The following is a 23,984-nucleotide window of genomic DNA, read 5'->3' on the forward strand; positions in this document are numbered from 1 at the left end:
TATAAACTATTCAAATTCAATTTTCAGAGTATAATAGAATCTAACCTCAAACCTCCTAGTACAGCATTTATCATGGAACATGGTGGATAAACGGAATCATTTTATGCTTTTAGAATTCAATAAAGTATTCTGTAATATATACTATCATTTTATTTGGATGAATAAAATACAGATAAGATATATATTATAAACTATTCAAATAATTCTATTTTCAGAGTAGGATAGAACTTCTAACCTAAACTTCCATTGACATTCAGATTGGCCAAATTTCAAGTGTGCTAAAACAGCTGATCAAAAACTTTCCATTGACATTCAGATTGGCCAAATTTCAAGTGTGCTAAAACAGCTGATCAAAAACTTTTCATTCTTTGTGTTTATCATTCAATAATCAAAACATTTATAATATCATTTTATTGTCATTTGAAAGAATAAAAAAGTATAAACTCAACCTCTTACATATAATTGAACATAATCTTTTAGGTTATTTAGACAAATCAGAATAAAAAATAAAAATACTTGGACAATTTCTTGATATTCAGATTACCTCAGATTTGCTAGAGCTATGACCTTCCACTTTTGCTTTTGGAAGTGCTTATAATAGACAATTATTCTCATATATATATTGTTTATTTTCCTGTGTGGCGAAAAATAACGTTCTCACCATGGGCAAAAATGTTTTTTCCGGCTCTCAATCTTTTCTAGTCCTCGGCCTACGGCCTCGGACTTGAAAACCGATTTCGAGCCAGAAAAGTCCCATTTTCGGCCCTAGGTGCGAAATATACTATTACGGCCCTAGGGCTGTAAAATAACCTTGAAGTCAGCTGATTCTGATTTGATGTGAACGTGTTTACAAAATAGCTTATGAAACGGAATCAGTTTATGCTTCTAGAATTGAATAAAGTATTCTGCAATAAGATACCATCATTTTATTTGGATGAAAGAAATACAGATATTATAAACTATTCAAATTCGATTTTCAGAGTAGGATAAAACGTATAACCCAAACTTCCGAAGTCGACGACAACAAGCATTGTTGACGTTGACAGATTGGCCAAATTTCAAGTGTGCTAAAACAGCTGATCAGAAAACTTTTCATTATTTGTGCTTTATTATTCAAGAATCAAAACATTTATAATAATATCATCCTATTATCATTTGAAAGAATAAAAAAGTACAAACTCAACATCCCGCATTAAAACATAATTAAACATAATCTTTTAGATTATTTAGACAAATCAGAATAAAACAAAAATACTTTGACAATTTCTTCAGATTACCTCAGATTTGCTAGAGCTATGATCTTCCAGTTTTGCTATCGGAAGTGCCTAATAAACAATTATTCTCATAAATATATATTGTTTTATTTTTAAAAACAGCGTTCGCACCACGGGCAAAAATGTGTTTCCGGCTCTCAATCTTTTCTAAAACTTTTACAATCTTTTGAAAACCGATTTCGAGCCGGTAAAGTCTCATTTTCGGCCCTAGGTGCGAAATATACTATTAATTATATTTCTATTAGATAATATTATCTACGACCATGTTATAATGTAGACATTACAACGTCACAATCAATTTAGAACAGGGGACTTTTCGCAATGGATTATCAAAACTATATTGTGATGAGGACTTTATGCAACGACTTGTACATTAAACACGGCTTTCGATGCTGGTAGCGTCAACATTAGAACACAGTTTCTGATGCTGGCGACAGGTTTCAGATTATCAATTTTTCACTAAATCACAATAAGTCAGCAATGTGATACTTTGCTATAGTGAGGTCCACGTTATAATGGCAGTAAAGTAAGATAGGAGAACAACGTTGCCGATCCTCTGTCTTGTCAATGCCTTCTAAAGACGGTAGCTGATTCAGGTTTATTTATGTAATATTAACTGTTCAGTCTCATTTAAAGTGATCAATTATATTTTCAATAATTTCATAATTAAAATGAAATATTTTGTCAATTAATCATTTATTCTACATTGTTAAAAGACGATCTGGCAACAAAGCGAGCAAAGCGAGAAAGAGATAACGCTATCTGCTTTGTTGATTTATAGACAAGGATCGTCTAAGTCGTTTAAGGATCGTTTAAGTAAATCAATAGTTATCCCATTCATGACATTATGTATTATCCCATTCATTATGTATATATTTTTATTCTTTTCTTATTTCTTTTTCTCATTGTATTATTATTATTATTCTGATTTCACTTTGTTTGTTAATTTTGTATAATGGAAGCAAAATGGATCTTTGTTGATCTGTTGCTTCCACACACATTATTGTAAATAAATACATTGTTTGCCATGTTATGAAAAAGATTTCCACAGGTCTCTATGCTCTAAGGCAGATGTCCAATGTTTGTGGTGTCCAGACATTGAAGTCGGTATACCATGCTGTAATTCATTCACATTTGGCGTATGGACTTTGTATCTATGGCGGTACAACCAAAAACAATTTGGACAAGATACTCAAGCAGCAAAAGAGTGCTATCAGAATAATCCTTAAGCTTGAAAGATGTGATTCAGTACGATTGTTTTTCTCGCAGCTTGGGATTATGACAGTGTATGGGCAGTATATATATGATGTCATCATGTTTTTTAGAAAGACTAATACTGAAATAAGAAACCAGACTCACAGTTACTTTACCCGTTATGGCAGAATAGTTGAAAGACATAGATTATACCTATTCGAGAGGAAACCCGTTTTTAGGGGAAGATCATTTTTTTCAAAATTGCCAAACGATTTGAAAATTTTAGAAGATGTTAAAAGGTTTGGTATTGAGTTAAAAAAATATATTTGGCTGTACTCGTTACAGGAGTTTTTATAATATTTTATGTGTATAACATTTGTTTGTAACTAGTACTTAGGCTATATTCCTTAGTATTCTGTGACACTATTCATATGTATTTTTGCATGTTTATGAATAAAGATTTTTTCAATTCAATTCAATTCAGGATAGCAATACCATCGCTAATCATGAACTGTCATTATAACGGGGATCTCACTTTTACTCTAAATCTAATTCGTGCCTTCAAGACCCTTATTATAAAACTGTTTTACAAACTACCAAAAATATTTAGTTGGTGCAAACCTTTATTTCCTGATAAGCTCTCTGCTCCTCACTTTTCCTGTCGATTCTGCTGTTTTCCAAGGACACAATCTCCCTGCGAATTTTCTCTTGTTTGGTCAGCATTATTTTAGCGTTATCCTTGAGCTTCCTCAGAGCATTACGCTCGTTGAACAGTTCGTTGACCCGCTCTTCTGTCTCTTTCCTTCTCGTGCTAATTTCTAGGAGAACCGATTGTTCCTTGTTCAAATTCTGCATCAATTTTACCGCCCTGTTAAAAAGCAAACAAATAAGTTTCATCACATAAATAATCTTATCATTCATGAGGCTTCCAATAGCTAGAAACAACTGCACTATAGTAAAGATAACAACATAGGCATTTGATGGATGTAATTTTCAAAAACTAACTTCATTGTTTCTACAGTTTTTGCACTGTATTTCAATTCAATACATTTAAAATTGTCAGTTTGACAAGTATTTTAAAACCACATGATCTATCTGCACCATCTTTTACATAATTTTTTTGTACATTATATCCTTTTTATTGATCGCGTTGATTAGTCCCGGAGCCACCCATTGCTTCAAGGGTTTGTTTTTGTGTTGTATTGTTATCTCCCTAGAGGATGCATCAATTATTTTATTTAGTGTAACTATCATAATTGTCTTTACAAACATTACAGAAACATTAAAGGTGCATTTTAGTTTGTGCGTAAATTTCCGCAGTCGACAACGACAAGCATTGTTGACATTCATATTGTCCAAATTTCAAGTGTGCTAAAACACCTTTACATTATTTGTGTTTATTATTTAAAAGAAAAAAAAAACATTTTTTTTTTGAAAACAAGATTCTTCGAAAAATTTTTGGCCCAACACTAGAAAACGGAGTTTGGAAAATCAAGCACAGCTATGAAATACGCCAATTATTGAATGAAGCAGACATAGTGGGTGAGATTAAAAGCAGAAGGTTACGGTGGACGGGACACATTCTGAGGAGAGAAGAAAGCGCTCTGACAAGCAGTGTACTGAGGAATAATCCTATAGGAAGGAGACCAGCTGCAAGGCCACAAACTAGATGGTGGGACCAGGTCCGGAAAGATATGAAGAGGATGGGTCTGAAAGAGGAGGACGCGGGTGACCGAAACTTGTGGAGAGGCTTAGTTGATGAGGCCAAGTACGGTCATTCGATGTTTTTCCCAACAAAAAGGAATTTTTCAATAAGGCTCTCTGTATTTTTATGTGAGACTGTTGGATACTCTTGAAGATTCACATAACTGTGGCCCTTGTCAAGGTTAGATACCTAATTATAATTGAATAAGAGGTCGGATTTTTCGTTTCTTAGGAAGAAAGAGTTTTTCTTATTACAAGTGCTTTCCTCAACATACGTTTAATACCAATTATTAATCTAGCTCTGGAATAGAGGTCTGGAATGGAGTGTAGATAGCCATAAAAAAACACCTCTATTCATTCTCATTTCGTAAATAAAACTAAAGGTATTGAATGAATACGATTATGAGTAACAATGATTGCTAAAATTAGCTTAGGATGAAATCCCAAGACAGAATCTTCGAGGATATTCCGAGAGGTTTCTGACTCAACTATTATTGGATTTTCTTCATTAACTTTCAGTTTCGTTGCTGCCAATCAATAATATTCCTCTATTGTTAACTACTTTTTAAAAGCTCTGTCCCTTTCTTTTACATGTACATAAAAAAGGAAATTGATTTCACTATCTGAGTTACTCTAAGGATATAATAGTCTTCCGTAAAATGTACGGCAACACGTCGATGTTTAAAACATCGATGTTTACTGTTCGATGTTTTTCACTCATCGATGTTCAGGAGAAAAACATCGATGTTCAAAACATCGATGTTTTGTCTTTCGATACCCATCCCTAGTATTTAGGCTATATTCCTTAGTATTGTGACACTATTCATATGTATTTTTGCATGTTTATGAATATAGTTATTTGTGCAACTAGTGCGCAAAGAGACAGTTTGCTGCACCAAAAGAAACGTTTACGCCCGAGCCGTAGGCGAGGGTGGAATGGTTTCTTGAGTGCAGCAGAGGAACTTTGCGCACGTATTTCACATTAAGTTTTTCCTACAGTTACCATTGAATATGAAAAGTGGGTAATTATGGGTAAAATTGCCTGAAATGCATCAAATATTTTTCTGTGTAATTTTATTATTGATAAAAACCTTAATTTATTGTCAAATTGAATAAAAATGTTGTCCTTGGTTATAATATATTATGAATAATAATTAGCGCGTTGTGCATCGTTGCACCTCTGCTCACTATAGCAGCCCAGTCACTGTTACCAACTTCATTTTGATTTTGCTGCACTGTTGCTCCATATAACCTACTAAGTATTTTGCGTTGCCATGTTGCAAACCTGGAGTGCAGAAAAGATTTTTTCGCCCCACTTGGATGTAATGAGCTGGTTTTCGTGCGTCATATGGAGGCCGAAAATGATTGTTTTCTGACCAGGCCGGTAAAAGTTTTACGGCCCTAGGGCTGTAAAATAACCTTGAAGTCAGCTGATTCTGATTTGATGTGAACGTGTTTACAAAATGGTTTATGAAACGGAATCAGTTTATGCTTCTAGAATTGTATTCTGCAATAAGATACTATCATTTTATTTGGATGAATAAAATACAGATAAGATATATTTTATAAACTATTCAAATTCGATTTTCAGAGTAGGATAGAACTTCTAACCTAAACTTCCGAAGTCAACAACAACAAGCATTGTTGACGTTGACATTCAGATTGGCCAAATTTCAAGTGTGCTAAAACAGCTGATCAAAAAACTTTTCATTATTTCTGTTTATTATTCAAGGATCAAAACATTTATAATAATATCATCTTATTGTCATTTGGAAGAATAAAAAGTATAAACTCAACCTCTCACATAATTGAACATAATCTTTTAGGTTATTTAGACAAATCAGAATAAAAAATAAAAATACTTGGACAATTTCCTGATATTGAGATTTGCTAGAGCTATGACCTTCCTGTTTTGCTTTCGGAAGTGCCTAATAAACAATTATTCTCATATTTATATTGTTTATTTTTCTGTGTGGCGAAAAATAACGTTCTCACCATGGGCGAAAATGCTTTTTCGGCTCTCAATCTTTTCTAGTCCTCGGCCTACGGCCTCGGACTTGAAAACCGATTTCGAACCGGAAAAGTCTCATTTTCGGCCCTAGGTGCGAAATATACTATTCCCGCACTAGAGCGGAAAAGTGATTCTTTGCGTTCTGTAATCAGTGCAGCAATGGCCACTTTTCAACGTAACTGTAGGAAAAAGATTTTTTCAATTCAATTCAATTCAGGATAGCAATACCATTGCTAATCATGAACTGTCATTATAACATTTTTTTCATCATAACATTTTGCATGTTTATGAATAAAGATTTTTTCAATTCAGGATAGCAATACCATTGCTAATCATGAACTGTCATTATAACGTGGATCTCACTTTATTCTAAATCTAACTCGTGCCTTCAAGACCCTTATTATAAAACTGTTTTATAAACTACCAAAAATATGTAGTTGGGGCAAACCTTTATTTCCTGATAAGCTCTCTGCTCCTCACTTTTGCGGTCGATTCTGCTGTTTTCCAAGGACACAATCTCCCTGCGAATTTTCTCCTGTTTGGTCAGCATTATTTTAGCGTTATCCTTGAGCTTCCTCAGAGCATTACGCTCGTTGAACAGTTCGTTGACCCGCTCTTCTGTCTCTTTCCTTCTCGTGCTAATTTCTAGGAGAACCGATTGTTCCTTGTTCAAATTCTGCATCAATTTCACCGCCCTGTTAGAAAAAAAAAACAGCAACCAAATAAGATTCATCACATGAATAATCTCATCATTCACGAGGCTTCCAATGGCTGGAAACAACTACACTATAGTAAAGATAACAACATAGGCATTTGATGGATGTAATTTTCAAAGAACTAGCTTCATTGTAATTATTATTCAACGAAAATCCCAAAAAAATTCTGTACATCACCCCGAAGACTTCTGCTACTGCAGACATTGAGAACAGGTGTTAACAGCTGTTAACCCTGATAACAGGGTTGTCAATGTCTGCAGTAGCAGAAGTCTTCGGGGTGATGTACAGCATTTATTTGGGATTTTCGTTAAATAATAATTATATATTAATTAGCATTTGAATAAATGCATTCTCTATTTAATTCCATCTGTAACTGGTTGGCCGCTATAGCTTCGTATAAAATGAGCGCTGCTATCCAGAGATTGTCAGTTTGGTGTAAGGGTAAGCATTCCTGACTGGCAATTGGGAGGTACTGGGTTCGATTCCCGGGCTGGCAACTAATTTTTGGATAGTAGTTCTCATCGAATTTCCATCTCGCTGTTAACCCTGTTGTCAATGTCTGCAGTAGCAGAAGTCTTTGGGGTGATGTACAGCATTTATTTGGGATTTTCGTTAAATAATAATTATATATTAATTAGCATTTGAATAAATGCATTCTCTATTTAATTCCATCTGTGACTTCATTGTTTCTACAGTTTTTGCACTGTATTTCAATTCAATACATTTAAAATTGTCAGTTTGACAAGTATTTTAAAACCACATGATCTATCTGCACCATCTTTTACATATTTTTTTTAGTTTTTTTGTACATTATATCCTTTTTATTGATCGCGTTGATTAGTCCCGGAGCCATCCATTGCTTCAAGGGTTTGTTTTTGTGTTGTATTGTTATCTCCCTAGAGCAATGGTCGCCAAACTTATGAGCATGTGAGCTGGAATAGCATTTATAAATCTTCTAGTGACCTACCAAGAAATATTAGACTGAAGAAAGTATCTTTTATTGCCTATAAAGATACATTTCTAGTGTTGAAATCTACTCATCTCATAGCGAAAAGTATAAAAAAGTTGTAATGAACATTTCAATGAGAGCAGTGGAACTGTTTTTGGTCATCAAGTATTTTCTTGATGTTTGGAGTATACCTTATAGCCGCCATTCTGATGCAGTTGTCCAAATGTTCATCAGTTTAGAGTCTAGATTCAGTTCCTATATCGATTTTTTATGAATTTCATACTTGAAAAGATGCTTCACACAAGTAAGTAGAGCTGAACATAGCTTTTAACCTCAATGAAACTAGAATAATATTTGGATATTTTTCTTTGGGGACTTGAGGCCAAATATTTCCAGTTGTTGAAAGTGATCTGAGAGACAGATCATTTTGAAAATCCACAAATTCCATTTTAATTGAAGCCTGATCTGCACCAAAATGTTTTACTACACAAACTTAAAAATCTTCTGCATAGATCTCTACAAAAGAGAGTTGATGAATTGAACCATATTTGATATGCTTTTAAAATCTAGTAATCGTTGAACAAACTGTTGTTCAAGTCTGAAAGTTGTAACGTATTCTTGGTTATTGCTGCGGTGCTGCGGAGGATTTTTCTCGTCATTGATTTTCTTCAGACTGGGAAATTGTTTATAATCAGACTGGACGACATTCTTTTGCACGAGCATTTCTGTGAGCTACCAAAAACTACCCCACGAGCTACCGGTAGCTCGCGATCGACTGTTTGGCGACCACTGCCCTAGAGGATGCATCAATTATTTTATTTAGTGTAACTATCATAATTGTCTTTACAAACATTACAGAAACATTAAAGGTGCATTTTAGTTTTTGCGTAAATTTCCGCAGTCGACAACGACAAGCATTGTTGACATTCATATTGTCCAAATTTCAAGTGTGCTAAAACAGCTTTACATTATTTATGTTTATTATTTAAAAGAAAAAAAGACCATTTTTTTTTTGAAAACAAGATTCTTCGAAAAAATTTTGGCCCAACACTAGAGAACGGAGTTTGGAGAATCAAGCACAGCTATGAAATACGCCAATTATTCAATGAAGCAGACATAGTGGGTGAGATTAAAAGCAGAAGGTTACGGTGGACGGGACACATTCTGAGCAAAGAAGAAAGCGCTCTGAGAAACAGTGTACTGAGGAATAATCCTATAGGAAGGAGACCAGCTGGAAGGCCAAAAACTAGATGGTGGGACCAGGTCCGGAAAGATATGAGGAGGATGGGCCTAAAAGAGGAGGACGCGGGTGACCGAAACTTCTGGAGAGGCTTAGTTGATGAGGCCAAGTACCAACTGGGGTACGAGTCGCCACCGCACTAAGTAATTAAGCAAGTATTATTCAAGAATCAAAAATTTCTAATAATATCAACATATCGCCCTTTAAAAGTATAACAAAATATAAACTCAACCTCTCTCATAAAAACATAATTGAAGATAATCTTTCAGGTTATTTAGACAAATTGAAATCTACCCAATCTGAGATCCTCAGCCTGTCGTGGTAGACGACGGCATTTACGCACAAACGAAAACCCAGCTAAAGATGTTTCATTCAACCTATATTCATTTTCATTCTCAACTAGCTTTTTTCAATTAACAATAATTTAATAAAATTAAACGACTTACGTTTCTTCTAATTACTAACAAATGAGAAGAAGTAGGATAGTACTTCAACAAAAGATGTTTCATCCAACCTATATTTATTTATTTAGAATTATAGTCTATTTATTTATTTACAAAAAATACATACAGGTATGGAAACAACAGGCATTATAGCCCAAAACTGTTCCCGATTCAACATCACAAAGTTCTTCATAATTATCAAGAAAAAAAGTTTATGAAAAATTAAAAATGATTAAAAATAAGAAATTGGTCTGGCCATTCGAGAACTCGAATTGTAGCGCCAGAATGCCAGACTGTAGTTCTGCCAATAGCAGGCTTGTGTTTGCGCCGGCGCAGACCGTCCTGCTGCTTTGGCATTGTGGATGTTTTTGCAAGTCTTCTGTCTTGTTTCGTCGGCCCGTTGTTTTGCAAGACCGAATTTGTGTTTGTCATGTAATTTTCGATCGGAAATTTCTTGTAAATTGTTTGAGTGTCGTGTGTGTGAATTATGAATATAACAGCGTAAATAGTATTGAATTGAATTAATTTGAATCGAATTTGAATTTATAAAGAATCCAGTTTGAGCTTTGTTCGAAACACAGTGCATAACCTGCAAGTTGAACGAAGAATCAATGAAAAGGCAGCCCGTAAGCAAGAACCTGTCTATTCCCAGATTTCGTCCCACCCTGAACCTGACCAAAACACCCAATAAAGGCTTCGAAGGGCAAGTAGTCAAGATTGGAATAAATTTGGTGAGTTTTTGCTCTTTTTTATTATTCATTAATGCAGAGTTTAACTGTACAAATAACCTGGCTCAAATTGAAGATTAAATTTTGCCCCTTGTTTGTATTTGATTATTTAAATAGTAAATTACAGTCCTCTGGTAGCTCTAGCCTGAGCTTTGTTCAGAAAAATGTGTTTTCTTCTCAAATAGCTAATTTTTCTAATACACGGTGCGCTAGAGAAACTTACTTATTTGAAAGGTCAATAACAACAAAAGTACCTCAGTTATTGTTTTAATATTTTTTTATGAGAATAAAATATCCCTATTTTTTCCATGCAGTCTTGAAAATGACATCAGATCAATGGCGACCTCCATTGCGCATACACTGATGAAGTCGATTTTTGAAATTTGTATCCACTTGTTGCAGTAAATCAATCGGTATGTTGGCAATGGCGTCGCGAATGTTGTTCTTGAGGCGTGCTATGGTCCGTGGTCAATCGACATAAACCAGGGATTTCAAAAAACCCCATAAAAAAATTGCATTGAGGAAACGCATGTGGAAATGAGCCTCGTCACTGAAAAAAATGTCCACGTCTTCAGGCAGCAGGTTATCAATCAGCATATCACATGCATTTTGACGTACAACAAAATCGCGTTCAGTCAATTTTTGAACAACAGCCAATTTATAGGGATAAAGTTGAAGGTCTTCATGGAAAATTCGTCAAACAGTGGAGTCAGAAATTGCCATAGCAGCTGCGTGTTCGCGAGCCGAACGCCGGGGAGAACGCACAACTGACTGCCTCACTCTTTCGATATTTTCTGGAGTCCTGATGGTTTGTTGAAGTCCATTTCTGGGTTTAGCGACACTTCCACACTCCCGAAATGAGCTAACCCACGCCAGAACCGAATTACGGACAGGAACGAGTCTGTGAGGAGGAATTTTAAATCGAGCGCGGAAGGCACGTAGCGTAGCAACAACAAGTGATCGACCATTAGAGAAGAAGCTCTCAACTTCGAAGACCCGCTGCTCTCTAGACCAGAGCATGATGGCTACTTACTTGAGGGAGGATAAACTTGGGAACTTCCCCCTTCAGATGCGTCCTCTCCTGACACGATCAATTCACCGCGCGGGATTTTTTTCAAATAAGTAAGTTTCTCTGGCGCACCTTGTACCAAAGATTTAATATAATTAAAAGACTTACGTTTCTTCTAATTCCTAACAAATGAGAAGCAGAAGTAGGATAGTACTTCAAATGTATCATCCAACCTATATTTGTTTTTCAATTCAATTTATTAAAACACACAAAACAAGACAAAACAAAATGAAAAAAGGATTACAAAAAAAAAATACAATAAAATGCTACAAATATAAAAAAAACCATGGGCTTTGTGGTTGGGTGTGTTGGAGAAGAGAAAAAAAAGAGAGAGGAAGATACCTAGCCAACTATGGTTTCCCATGTAATAGGCAGGCAAAGAAGAGAAGAGTAAAGTGATGAGGAAAAAAAGGAAGGGAGAAAAACAGAGGAATAGGTACGCAAATAAAAGTAAGCGAGTCCACTGAAAAATGAGAAAAAAAACTAATGAAATAACAATGCTGGAGCAGAAATCTTGAGTCTTATTTATCTAAATGGAAGAAGAAATTACTGTATGTCCAGCTTTTTATATCTAGTTTAATTTTTCCGCTGATCTTATTGTCCATGAGAAAGTGATTTGGACTAAGGTTTATATTTTAGTACCTATGTAAATTAACTGCCTCCTTATACATTCAATATTAGTGTTATAGGTTACATATTTGTTAGCAGTGGCCCTTAGATTATAATAATTAAGAGTAGAGTTTAATGTTAGAGGAAAATCGGATCTATAATTTATCAAGTACTCAATTACGGTTTTTATGTATAATTGACGTATAGTCATGACCTCAAAATCACTAAAAACCATATCCGTTGGATAGACCCGTTGGGTTTGCTTAATATAGTTTTAATTATCAGTTTTTTTTTTGCTACAAATAATTCAGCAATATGACAGTTGAAACAGCCTCCCCAAACAACTATGCCATACTGCAGAATTGACTTGACTAGATCATGATACATCATTTTCAGGTTGTTTTTATTAAGAATTCTGTTAACTTGGTAAAATTTAAAAGATTAATATCTCATTTTTCTACATATGTATTTAATATGAACATCCCATTCAAGGTTTTCATCAATTATGATTACCAAAACTAGCTCAACTTATTTTATTCTCAACTAGCTAATAATTCTAATACCAATAATTTAATATAATTAAAAGACTCACGTTTCTTCTAATTTCGGATCTGCTTTGCCATCATGAATGAACAAGCTTGCCTCTTTCACCAGCATCGCTTTTTGCCTCGTCGTTCGAGAGTAACTCGATGAGATCGACAATATCTTATGCTTATCTACACAAACAAATACGATAAACCTATTAATAATGCTGTCATGAAAAGGTTAGGTTAGTTTAGGTTATCCCCACCATTAAAAGTCATACGCTAATAATAATAATAGGGAGAGAAGAAAAAATAAGGTAGCTTTGTGCTATTCCTCTGTAAAATTCAGATAAGGTTACACATAGTCTGAAATAGGTTGTCTCTTAGTTGTTCACTTCACACAATTTTCAGTCTTCAATTATTTTCACAAAGTAGATTTTTAAATTTAGATGCTTCAAAACCAAACAAGAAGAAATATTTCACATTATCAACACTAAAATAAGAAATATTCACTCACATATTAAAGAAATAATTATGCAGGACCAAAAAATGAAACTTGGAACATTATTATTTTTATTGCAACAACTGAGCTCCTGTATTAGTTATGTTTGGATTTGTGTAAATAAAAAGTCGTTAAACAAGCAATCATCGAATGATACATGGTTGTGCAGAGGAAACGCATGTTTCTCGAACAGCCAGTACTCTGTGACGAGAGAGGGTATTGCCCTGGAACGAATGTTGGCAGACAACCCATACTATGCCATTTCAGTTGCTATGAGCGTTGGAACGTACAACATCGTGTGTTCGCTGTTTAGAAACAAAGAATCTGTAGTCACAGTACAACGCTTTTTCGTCAATATTTTAGAGTTGAGGGTCGAGGTGCAATGCCCGATCGAAATACTGTACTCAGATGGGTTGCAGCGTTTAGGAGTACTAGTTCTGTGATGAAAAAGAAACCACCTGGTCTTTCCCGTTCAGTTTGTACTCCTGGAAATGTAGACCGAGTCAGTGTCGTCTAGTCGATCGTCTAGGACTAGTAACAACTGCCGTTCTGACTCGGTCTACACTTTCCGGAGAACGGGGAAGACCAGGTGGTTTCTTTTTCATCACAGAACTAGTACTCCTAAACGCTGCAACCCATCGGAGTACAGTATTTCGATCGGGCATTGCACCTCGACCCTCAACTCTAAAATATTGACGAAAAAGCGTTGCACTGTGACTACAGATTCATTGTTTCTGAAAAAACTGCTTAACAGCGAACACACGATGTTGTACGTTCCAACGCTCATAGTAACTGAAATGGCATAGTATGGGTCGTCTGCCAACATTCGTTCCAGGGCAATACCCTCTCCCGTTGACGAGTACTGGCTGTTCGAAAAACATGCGTTTCCTCTGTATAACTCTGTATAAGAAATGATTACCATCTCCTGGCTCATAGTGAAACAGAGAAAATATAGCATAAGAAGATATCCCATGGTATAGGGCGTTTATGATGCAAATTCCACTATTAACTCAAACCGCTAGTCCTTGTAGATCTCTTTCGTGAAGCTATGTGACGCTGGAAGTCTCTCATACTGTGCCGTTATTACTCTCTCACCCAGGCAAAACAGTAATAATAGACAGTAGTCGGCTTGAGTTAACAAAAAATCGGTTAAGAACTTAAAATACCTATAATCCCATGGGATATCTTCTTATGTTATCTTTTCTCTATGATAATGCTCTCTAAACAGAGTAAGCACATTATATCTACAGTAACATTTTTTTTGTCATAGTCATTCAATTACAGCTGTTTACATCCATGAAATCAAGCCGGTAAACAGCTGATTTGTAGAACAAATAAACATATGATACTCATGGTGGCAATCAGATGATATCACGTGGGGGTCACCAATATAGGAATTTAATTTGTTGATTTCCTATGTTGAAATTGATTAAATGAAACTAGATAAATGATGAAATATTTTTAATGTTGAAATGACAAAATTGAACTCTGGATAAAATATTGAAATAAAAATGTTACAAGTGATAAACAAACTATACCAGTTGAAAACATCACAGGTGGCAATCAGATGATTCGCCACATCATTACAGCATACTATACTGTAATAGAATCATATGAAGGGGTTATAAATACTAGGGTCCAAGTGATATATTGTTTGTTTCGAGAAAATTGAGTCTAAAGTTTACCTACATTAATTCTTCATACATGAAATGAATATAGAAATTATATTCACCTTTTCCTATAACTATTTAGTATCCTTTTACCAAATCAAACGTGCAGTTTCATGTCTCAAATCGCTCTCCTTTCTCAATTATCAGCTAAATAGTGATAAGAAGTATCACTTGTACCCCTTGTTTACCAAACAAAACTCTATTGTCTAGCTACACATAAATCTATCGAATTTACTAGCAATTGAACAATGATTAATGACCTCATTGCAATATTATCTGATCCGCTAATTGGTTCTTGAGGTATATTTCGCTTGGTGACATGGCTTAATCAAGGTTAAATTTAATTTGATGGATACGAGCAACCGTCGTCCTGTAAACAAGGGATCCAAGTCACTTGGACCCCTTGTTTAATCCTTAGACCAGTTATAGGATAGACACGGCCCATTGTATAATCATACTGAAAGTCGATGAAGCCAACATCTACTGCCATATCGCCGAATCGTGACGTCAGCATCAGATAGAAAACTTTTTTGTAGAGTTTGTTTACATTGTTTTCCATAGGAGATTGTGTCTATTTAAGCGGGAGTTTACCATTTTAATGAATAATAATTTACATCCTTCTGAAATAGACACAATCTGAAAGTTTTCTATCCGATGATGACGTCACGATTTGGCGATATGGCAGTAGATGTTGGCGTCAGAGGCTAGACTACCCAGCGTGTCTATGCTATAACTGGTCTAAGGTTTAATCAAATAAACAGCTGTTTGAAAATTTAGTTTAAAAATTTTACACCAGATGTCAGCACCGATTAGACTTACGCTTATACCTCTTGTATACTAGATTTTCACCACTTTCAGCTATCGATTACTGTAGCTAACTCAAACAAATGGAAAATGTCACTTGGACCCCTTGTATTCTGACCCCCTCATATGTTTTCTTTAGTCGAGTATGTTCCCTAGTTCCGAATTTGGAACAGCAATTCTGGTACAAAACCGCCTTTTAGCGCTCCAGGAGGAAGTTTTGTCAACTACAATCAAGAAATTCCTGATTCGAAACTTCTAAACTAGGTTATGTTTATAGAATGCATGTAGTAATGTCAGCACAAGCAGGTAATGTTTCCTGTTTCTCAATTATACTTTTCTAGATTATTATGACAGAAATTAGTGTAAGTTACTTGGACGTGAATGTCTTTTGCAGTGCTCAAATGAAATTCTAGTCTCGGCTAACGCCTCGACTAGAAGCATCATTCTCGCCTGCAAAAGGTCCCTTCCCGTCCTTGTAACTTAAGATACTACAGTAGCCTCTCTCTTATCCGGACTCATCGGGACTGAGGCCAGTCCGGATAACGTTTTTTCCGGTTAAACCGACGTTCCCTAAAAGTCATTAAATTGGTACGCATATTTTGTAGTTTATAAGCCAATAATGACTTTTACGTAAAAATAATAAAACTAGACGCTTTATTATGATATCTGTGAACACAAAACACAAGAAAATAGTCTTTCCCACGAGAAAAGTTGTAAAAGCAGTTTCCATTTCCTGCCAATCCAGTCCGGTTGAACCGATGTGCTGATAATTATTTTCCGGTTAAAGAGATGTCACTTCCGTGGAGTGTAGTCCGGTTAAACCGATGTCCGGTTAAAAGGTGTCCGGTTAAGAGAGAGGCTACTGTATTATCATTTGAATCCGGAATTTTTTACCGGTATGAAACGTTTTCAATATATTTGATACATTTACTTGCAATACAGTTTACATTACCCAGGTGTGATGAGGCAAACACTAAAAATGTTTATTTTAGTCATACAACCCACGTAGCTTACAAATATTCTATCATACCTTATCGCCCAAACATTTCTACCTTTTCAAAATTGTAATACTCCACAAAGAAAATTTATACTATAGACTCCTTGCTCCTCCCTCACCCTACAATTTAAGATCTCCATCAATATATGTAGTACCCAGATTCAATAATATTTATGGTAGAAGATCCCTACATCATGTAATTCCCTACTTATTTAACAAACTACCTCCAAATATTCGTGATTACTCTAAGAAGGATGTAATGTTGTATCTCAATAATAACAGCACAATCAATTTATAAAACTAATAATATTACAAACGTACACATAATTTTAAGAAACGTCATGTTAAAAAAATGACAGCTATATGCTTACATTATTAGAATTTTTCAATTTTTGCTGGCAGAAGTTTTGAAATTTTCCTTTTATTGTCACTGCCGCCTGCCTCAACGATAAAAATGTACTATTACTTGTGTCAATTTTTTTCCCCTTTTCCTTATTATTTCATTCCTTTCTAATAAATTCTTCCAAATGACAATAAGATGATATTATTATAAATGTTTTAATTATTGAATGATAAACACAAATAATGAAAAGTTTTTGATCAGCTGTTTTAGCACACTTGAAATTTGGCCAATCTGAATGTCAATGGAAGTTTAGGTTAGAAGTTCTATCCTACTCTGAAAATCGAATTATTTGAATAGTTTATAATAATATATATTTTATCTGTATTTTATTCATCCAAATAGAATGATAGTATATTATTGCAGAATACTTTATTGAATTCTAGAAGCATAAAATGATTCCGTTTATCCTCTATGTTCCGTGATAAACGCAGTACTAGGAGGTTTGAGGTTAGATTCTATTATACTCTGAAAATTGAATTTGAATAGTTTATAATATCTCATTTGTATTTCATTCATCCAAATAAAATGATAGTATCTTATTGCAAAATACTTTATTCAATTCTAGAAGCATAAACTTATTCCGTTTCATAAACTATTTTGTAAACACGTTCACATCAAATCAGAATCAGCTGACTTCAAGGTTATTTTACAGCCCTAGGGCCGTAAAAATTTTACCGGCCTGGCCAGAAAACAATCACTTTCGGCCTCCATATGACGCACGTAAACCAGCTCATTACATCCAAGTGGGGCGAAAAACATTTTTCACTCGTGATATACCCAACATTTTTCCTCCACCTACATTTTTATAAAAACTTCAAATAAAATAATTTTTAAAAACGTACGTGACCAAACAATCTGTTACAACATAATCTAAAAAGTAAACAGAAACAGCTGGCTTGTAATCACAGTTCTCCGCCGACAGCGCTATGTGTTGGCAAAATTTGTAACAACAATGGCCGCCACTACTACAGCTATGATGAAGTTCCCGTTTAAAATTTGATTAGTTAATAAGGAATATTTGTTGGCTGGTATTTTGAATAGCATGGAATATAAAAAAAATATTTATACATTTTTTTAGTATAGTGATATGAAGTTTGTAATAATTTTAGCATACAAACATTCATATGTTGATCAAATCTGGTTGAGGTATTGAATTTAGTTGGCTCAATGACTTACTACTCTATATGCTTCCTCATCTGAGCTTAGACCTTCTAACCTATTACAATGTAAGTTTTTAAAATAGAGATGATTCCCATGTTATTTAAATGGAGTCACTTTTCCTCCCTAGAGAGTTTTTCTGTTTTTTACTACCGAGAGCGAAAAAGTGACACTTTAGTATTATGATTCAGGGAGTAAAGTAAGTACTTTAGACAGTAGGTGGAGGAAAAATTGTTTCATTAGTTAGTAGGAATATTTTTGTACCTGAATAATAGGCGTTGATTTTGAGATCGGCAATTCTCTGAGCGTTCCTCTCCTCAAGTACAGCCTGAGTTCCAATGGGTATCCTGTGGAAGGCGCAGTGTTGGCACAGGTACCTCAGTATAGCCTCTGGACCTTCAACCAAGTCTATAAGGTACGCCGTGAGTCCCATACTCCTGATAATAAAACAACATACTTCAATAAATTTTCAACAGTATATTGTCTAGAATACTTGATATACAGTCGAACCTCTGTATAACGAAGTCGATTATCCCGAGAAAAAATTCGCTGCAGAGAGGTATTCGTTATTGAGAGGTTGTTCTGTCAAGAAAACTGCTACGATCCTATGGATCTTATAATATCGTATCACGGCGGTAAATAAATGAATATGGTACATAAAATATATCGAGAACGTAGGGTACCTATTAGGCCAATATTAATATAGAAATTTGAAAATTCATGCTGTTTAAAAAAACATGTTTTTTGAATATTTATAGAATGTGATGAGTAAGTAAACTCACCAATTTATTTCCAGAAAGCTTGATTTGTTCTATTAGTAGAGCTTAATCAAAGTACTTACTCTGTAGCAATATTTTTCAACTTTTTACATTGCTATTAGATGGAACGCAAAATACTGTTATTTTGTCAATAACGTCACTATAAATACTATTAATAACTCAATTTTCCTATTTTTTATGTTCTATATTTGAAAAAGTGAGTAATTTTCGGTTGAACTTCTTGTTCTGACGGATTCTTCTCCTCAGGTTCGTCACAGCCATCATCATCATCATAGTCAGTTCAAAGAATTGAAATGTGTGACAAAAGCAAGAATGGGAAAGTCCAGTCGTTCACCTGCCTGGTCTACAATAATGACAAGTTCTTGGAATTCAATTTCCAGTAACTTGCATTAAATTTCCAACATGTGTTTCACCCTCTATTGACTGTCTACCACCCTATCTTCTTCCTACCTGAATTGCCATTATTATTAGTCTATTGACTTTTCTGCTGAAACTAAAAATTCCTTTAAAATGACCGTCTGCTTCCTATACATACTACACTTCGTATGTTGAAGTCAAGAGAAAACTTTGTTGTTGAGAGGTCCAAAATTCGTTAAATAGAGGTAAATAAGCAGCCAAAACTCAAAAATGTCATGGGACTAGGTAAAAATTCGTTGTGTAGAGGATTTCGTTAAGTGGAGGTTCGACTGTATAATATCCATATACATGGGTAATCTATATAAATAAAATTCGAGCCTCAAATTTTGACGTTCAATAACTTTTTTATGTGTGCACCGAATTTGATGATTTTTATTTAGTTGTGTTCGTTATGTTCAGGACCAGGTTTATGGCCTATCAAATTTATAATCCGACTTCAGGACTCTTTCCTACGGTCCTTCAAAGTTTACATGTAATCGTTATGGGAGAAGATTTGTGAGCTGGCCACACACAGAAATAAAAATCAGCTGTTATAATCTTCGCGTCATCCAACAGTCGTCGCTATATAGTTGACGATAGTGTGTGCTGCTCCATAACCGCCCATGAATTTCATTATTCTAAACGCCCCGACTAAAATCAAAATGACTGTTCTTTGTGTAACCATCCAGCAGTGCGACCTCAGGTTGAAGACTGTCATGCTCTAAAGACATTGCTTTGTTTCGAATAATTGTGCTGTCTTCGGTGTTCAGAATTAATTGATTTTTTGTACATTATTTATTTTGCAGTTGGAAAATTTATATACTAAAATTTTAACAGTAAATGTTCGAGGAGAATAGAAGCACTTTCCAAATAATAAGTAATGAAAAGATACAAACCGCTGCACAACTAACTAAGCACATAGGAAATCCATATTGAGGTATAAAATTAATGTAAATACTGATTGTTGGATAATTTTCATAAAAAATCTGGTGTGACGCACTCACACAACTTTCCTTGCCGTTATGAAAATTGATCACCTGACGCTAGTGTTCACGCGCATCTCAAGTCTATTTATAAACAAAGATTTGAACTAGCTGGTGACAGGATAATAACGCTGGAGACATACGAGGTCTGGTATCTCTTCATAGTGAATCATTTAATAGAATCAACAGTTGCCAACAGTTTGCAATTGAATAATCACATTTTCTCAAATTTCCAGCTCATTTTTAATTTTAGGTGAAAATGTAACTGGACATTAATTGTACAGATTTTCATGCTCAATCTTTTCCACTTGAAATTTTTTGTTTAAATTGTATCGAAAGCCTGATAATTGGTAATCTAAAATCAAACTTTGCATAGATGGTGCAGTGCTCCTGAAAGTTTTACAGATATGAGACTTGTGGCAGTTGATAAAGCTTATCAATGACTTTTCTAGGTATGAATTTGATCTAAATCGTTGGAGCCGTTTTTGAGAAAATCACGAAAAACCCTGTTTTTGACAACATTTTCGCCATTTTAGCCGACATCTTGAATTGCATTTGATCGAAAATGTTCGTGTCGGATCCTTATAGTGTAAGGGCCTTAAGTTCCAAATTTCAAGTCTTTCCGTTAATTGGGAGATAAGATATCGTGTACACAGACACACATACACTCATAAGGTGCGTACAGACTGTCGCTCTGCTCCGCAACCGAACGTCACTCCAGCAGAGCGATTGATGATCGACCGGCGAGCAACAGTGGTTCGACCGGGGAACGCGAGAAGATCTAACATCTTCCGTAACGTTCATGATGGGTGCGTGGGCGGTGCGACTGTGGTTCGATGGTGGTACGAGGGCGGTACGAGGGAGGAGCGTGCTCGGTGCGGGTTGGAAGCGCGAATATGTGTTCGCAACTCAACACACACACACATACAGACCAATACCCAAAAACCACTTTTTTGGACCCAGGGGACCTTGAAACGTATATAAATTTAGAAATTGGGGTACCTTAATTTTTTTCGGAAAGCAATACTTTCCTCACCTATGGTAATAGGGCAAGGAAAGTAAAAATATAGTGATGCATCAGATTAAGCTAAGGCTAAGAACACCGGAGGAGGCGCGGATTGGTGATACAACGTACTAAGAGTTGATCTTATGAAGATTGCCTTATCACACCGTTCCACGCCATGTCCGATTTGATGTGTGTGTGAGTGCTTCCATTCAAACCAATAAGCAAGAAGCACCTGAATGCAAAATGCCGCATCGCGCCCCCTCAGGTGTCTATCCAGCTAAAGTTTGTCATGAGATGCATCAACTATTTGGCGGTACGAAGTTCGCCGGGCCAGCTAGTTTTGTTCAATAATTTTTGCTTTTGCGGTAATTTTTGCTTGGACATAAATAATAGACAAATGTATATAGAAATTAGCCATTTTTTGTGTATTGGAATATGGGCTTAAGTACACTCAACAATAAATCTTCCACTTTTCGACCGAATTTGATTTATGATGCATGATTTTGGACCGCCTTGACAAGCCGAGAAGAATGACGTGTAGTACGATGAAATCTGAGCATTGTGTCAGAAGTTATAAGTGTTTGAAATTTTGATCCTTGAGGTGTCCTTAAGCGCGCCTCTCCACTAGGAAATACTGAAATGAAGTGCATCTAACGGGTGATTCTCATAGAACATAATCTTATGAACTTAGGTCATTGTGCGAAATATCAATGTGAAGACTATGTAGTTGGTGATGATGGTTGAAGCTGAAAATTAGGTGTTTTTCACAATACAAGGAGCATTGTTGTCAGGTGTACCTGGAAATCTATATGAGATAGAGCGCTCTACCTGATCTCAGATTGTAGAGCCCAAAAATACGCCCAGAGGGATTTTGAATTATACATCTAAATGGTAACAATCTGAAAATATTGTTGATCAAAAACTAAAAATTCATCAAAATTGATTTTTTCTTCAAATTTCACTCATTTTTGAAAAATCATAACTCAGTACTCATTGGAGATAGAGAGTTCCGAATGATTCCATTTTATTCAGAATTTCATATCCTAGAAAAAAGGCAAGAGCACATTTTTCTGTCCGATTACGAGATTTGGCAGAAATAGCTGAAAACTGGAAAATGAGCCAAAAATACGAGGTTTTTGGGCCACCCTGTATCTAGCACAAGGAAATTTTGCATGAACAAATTGGTTCTGGACTTCTCTTATGTACCCAAATAATATATTGAAAAATCAGAACTACAATATAAATTGCATGCACCAATGTATATAGTGACTGGGCTACTATCCATTGTTTTGTTCTTTCAGGGCTTATAACTCTCCAACAGTGCATTGTAAAAATCAATGCTCATTGTAGGTTTGAAGAGCATTAAATTATCTTTAATTTTATGTATTTATCCTCTATTCCAAGTTTTCCTTCCATTGTTATAGCATCTTTAATTTGGGGGGGTTAAATTTTAAACGCTGCAATAATTGATCATTTGACAATGGAATTTGAAGGGGGTGTGTGGAGCGCAATATTTGACTTCGCAGCTTAATTGGGACCAGTTAGAAGGTAAACATAGCAAAAGTGCGCATCTTCATCCCCACTGCTAAAGATGTGGAACCGCTAAGTTGACACTTGTTTCAAACTTGAAAATTGTACAGCCTACATTAAAGATGTTATAACAATGGAAGGAAAACTTGGAATAGAGGAAAAATACATAAAACTGAAGATAATTTAATGCTCTTCAAACCTACAATGAGCATTGATTTTTACAATGCACTGTTGGGGAGTTATAAGCCCTGGAAGAACAAAACAATAGATAGAAACCTGTTATTTCGACAATTCCACACTTTCAAGAGCGGATATCTCGAAAACTGTTGGGAATATCACAAAACTTTATTGAACAAAAATTGTAGAGAATTTATCAAACTTAATTTTTGAACATTTAGTTATGATGGTTAAACGCATTGTTGCCAAGATATAATCGTGGAAGCGAAAAGTTAAAAAATGCAACATTTAAACCACCCACTTCCCTTCAGCACATGGGGTAGGGATTGGGAACATTTGATATGTTCACCCCCTAACTGGTCCCAACAAAGCTGCAAAGTCAAAAATTGTGCTGAAAACACTTCCTCCAAATTCCTTTGTCAATTGGTCTATTGTTGCAAAACTGAAGATTTCACACTCAACACTAAAGCTGCTGCAACAGTCGTAGGGAAATGCGTAAAAGTGTGAAATTATACATTAAATTGAAGAGAATTTGATACTCTATACGCTCATAATCATCATCGATTTTTTCCATCGATATTTAGGAAGTTATAAGAGCAAAAATGGCAAAAAATTGGAAGCAAACGTGTTTTTTCAAAAAATGTCACAACTTCAAGAGCGGATATCTCGAGAACTATAGGAGATACAGAAAAAGTTGTAGAATGAATATTGTAGGAATTTATGTAATCTTCAATTTTGTATAGATCAGTCATGTCCTTAAGATGGATAGTTTTTGAGTTATATGCGAGAAACCAAAAAATGGTACCTTTTAACCATCCCCACCCCCTTAGCACAGGGGGTAGGGGTGGGGACTTTTGATATGTTCACCTCCTTACTATCCTGAACAGAACTGCGGGGTCAAAAATTGTCTTCCAAACTTTTTCCTCTATAACTCTTCCTTGACTGGACTATTGGTTGGATTGATAGTTTCCATTCTGTATATATTCTGTGGCGTCATGTAAAGTGCATTGGTTGGATTGATAGTTTACATTCTGTATGTATTCTGTGGCGTCATGTAAAATGCATTGGTTGAATTGATAGTTTCCATTCTGTATGTATTCTGTGGCGCGGCCCCGTCT

At 35.3% G+C, this 23,984-nt stretch overlaps 1 protein-coding gene across 2 annotated transcripts in view; it reads right to left on the reverse strand.

Annotated features, from left to right (window-relative positions):
- LOC111064225 (structural maintenance of chromosomes protein 5) overlaps positions 1-23,984 on the reverse strand; it is a 71,033-nt gene that overhangs the window by 28,855 nt on the left and 18,194 nt on the right. Inside the window, exons 6-8 of one of the 2 annotated variants that reach the window (XM_039426165.1) lie at positions 18,260-18,432; positions 12,530-12,653; positions 3,090-3,336 (exon numbers count right to left, since the gene is read on the reverse strand). In XM_039426165.1, the coding sequence (XP_039282099.1) occupies positions 3,090-3,336; positions 12,530-12,653; positions 18,260-18,432 (544 nt within the window). Of the gene's footprint in view, positions 1-3,089; positions 3,337-6,631; positions 6,879-12,529; positions 12,654-18,259; positions 18,433-23,984 lie in introns of both variants that reach the window. The other variant, XM_039426167.1, reaches the window with a different exon arrangement.

Source organism: Nilaparvata lugens, chromosome 4 (genome assembly GCF_014356525.2).
Source record: "Nilaparvata lugens isolate BPH chromosome 4, ASM1435652v1, whole genome shotgun sequence".
Taxonomy (NCBI): domain Eukaryota; kingdom Metazoa; phylum Arthropoda; class Insecta; order Hemiptera; family Delphacidae; genus Nilaparvata; species Nilaparvata lugens.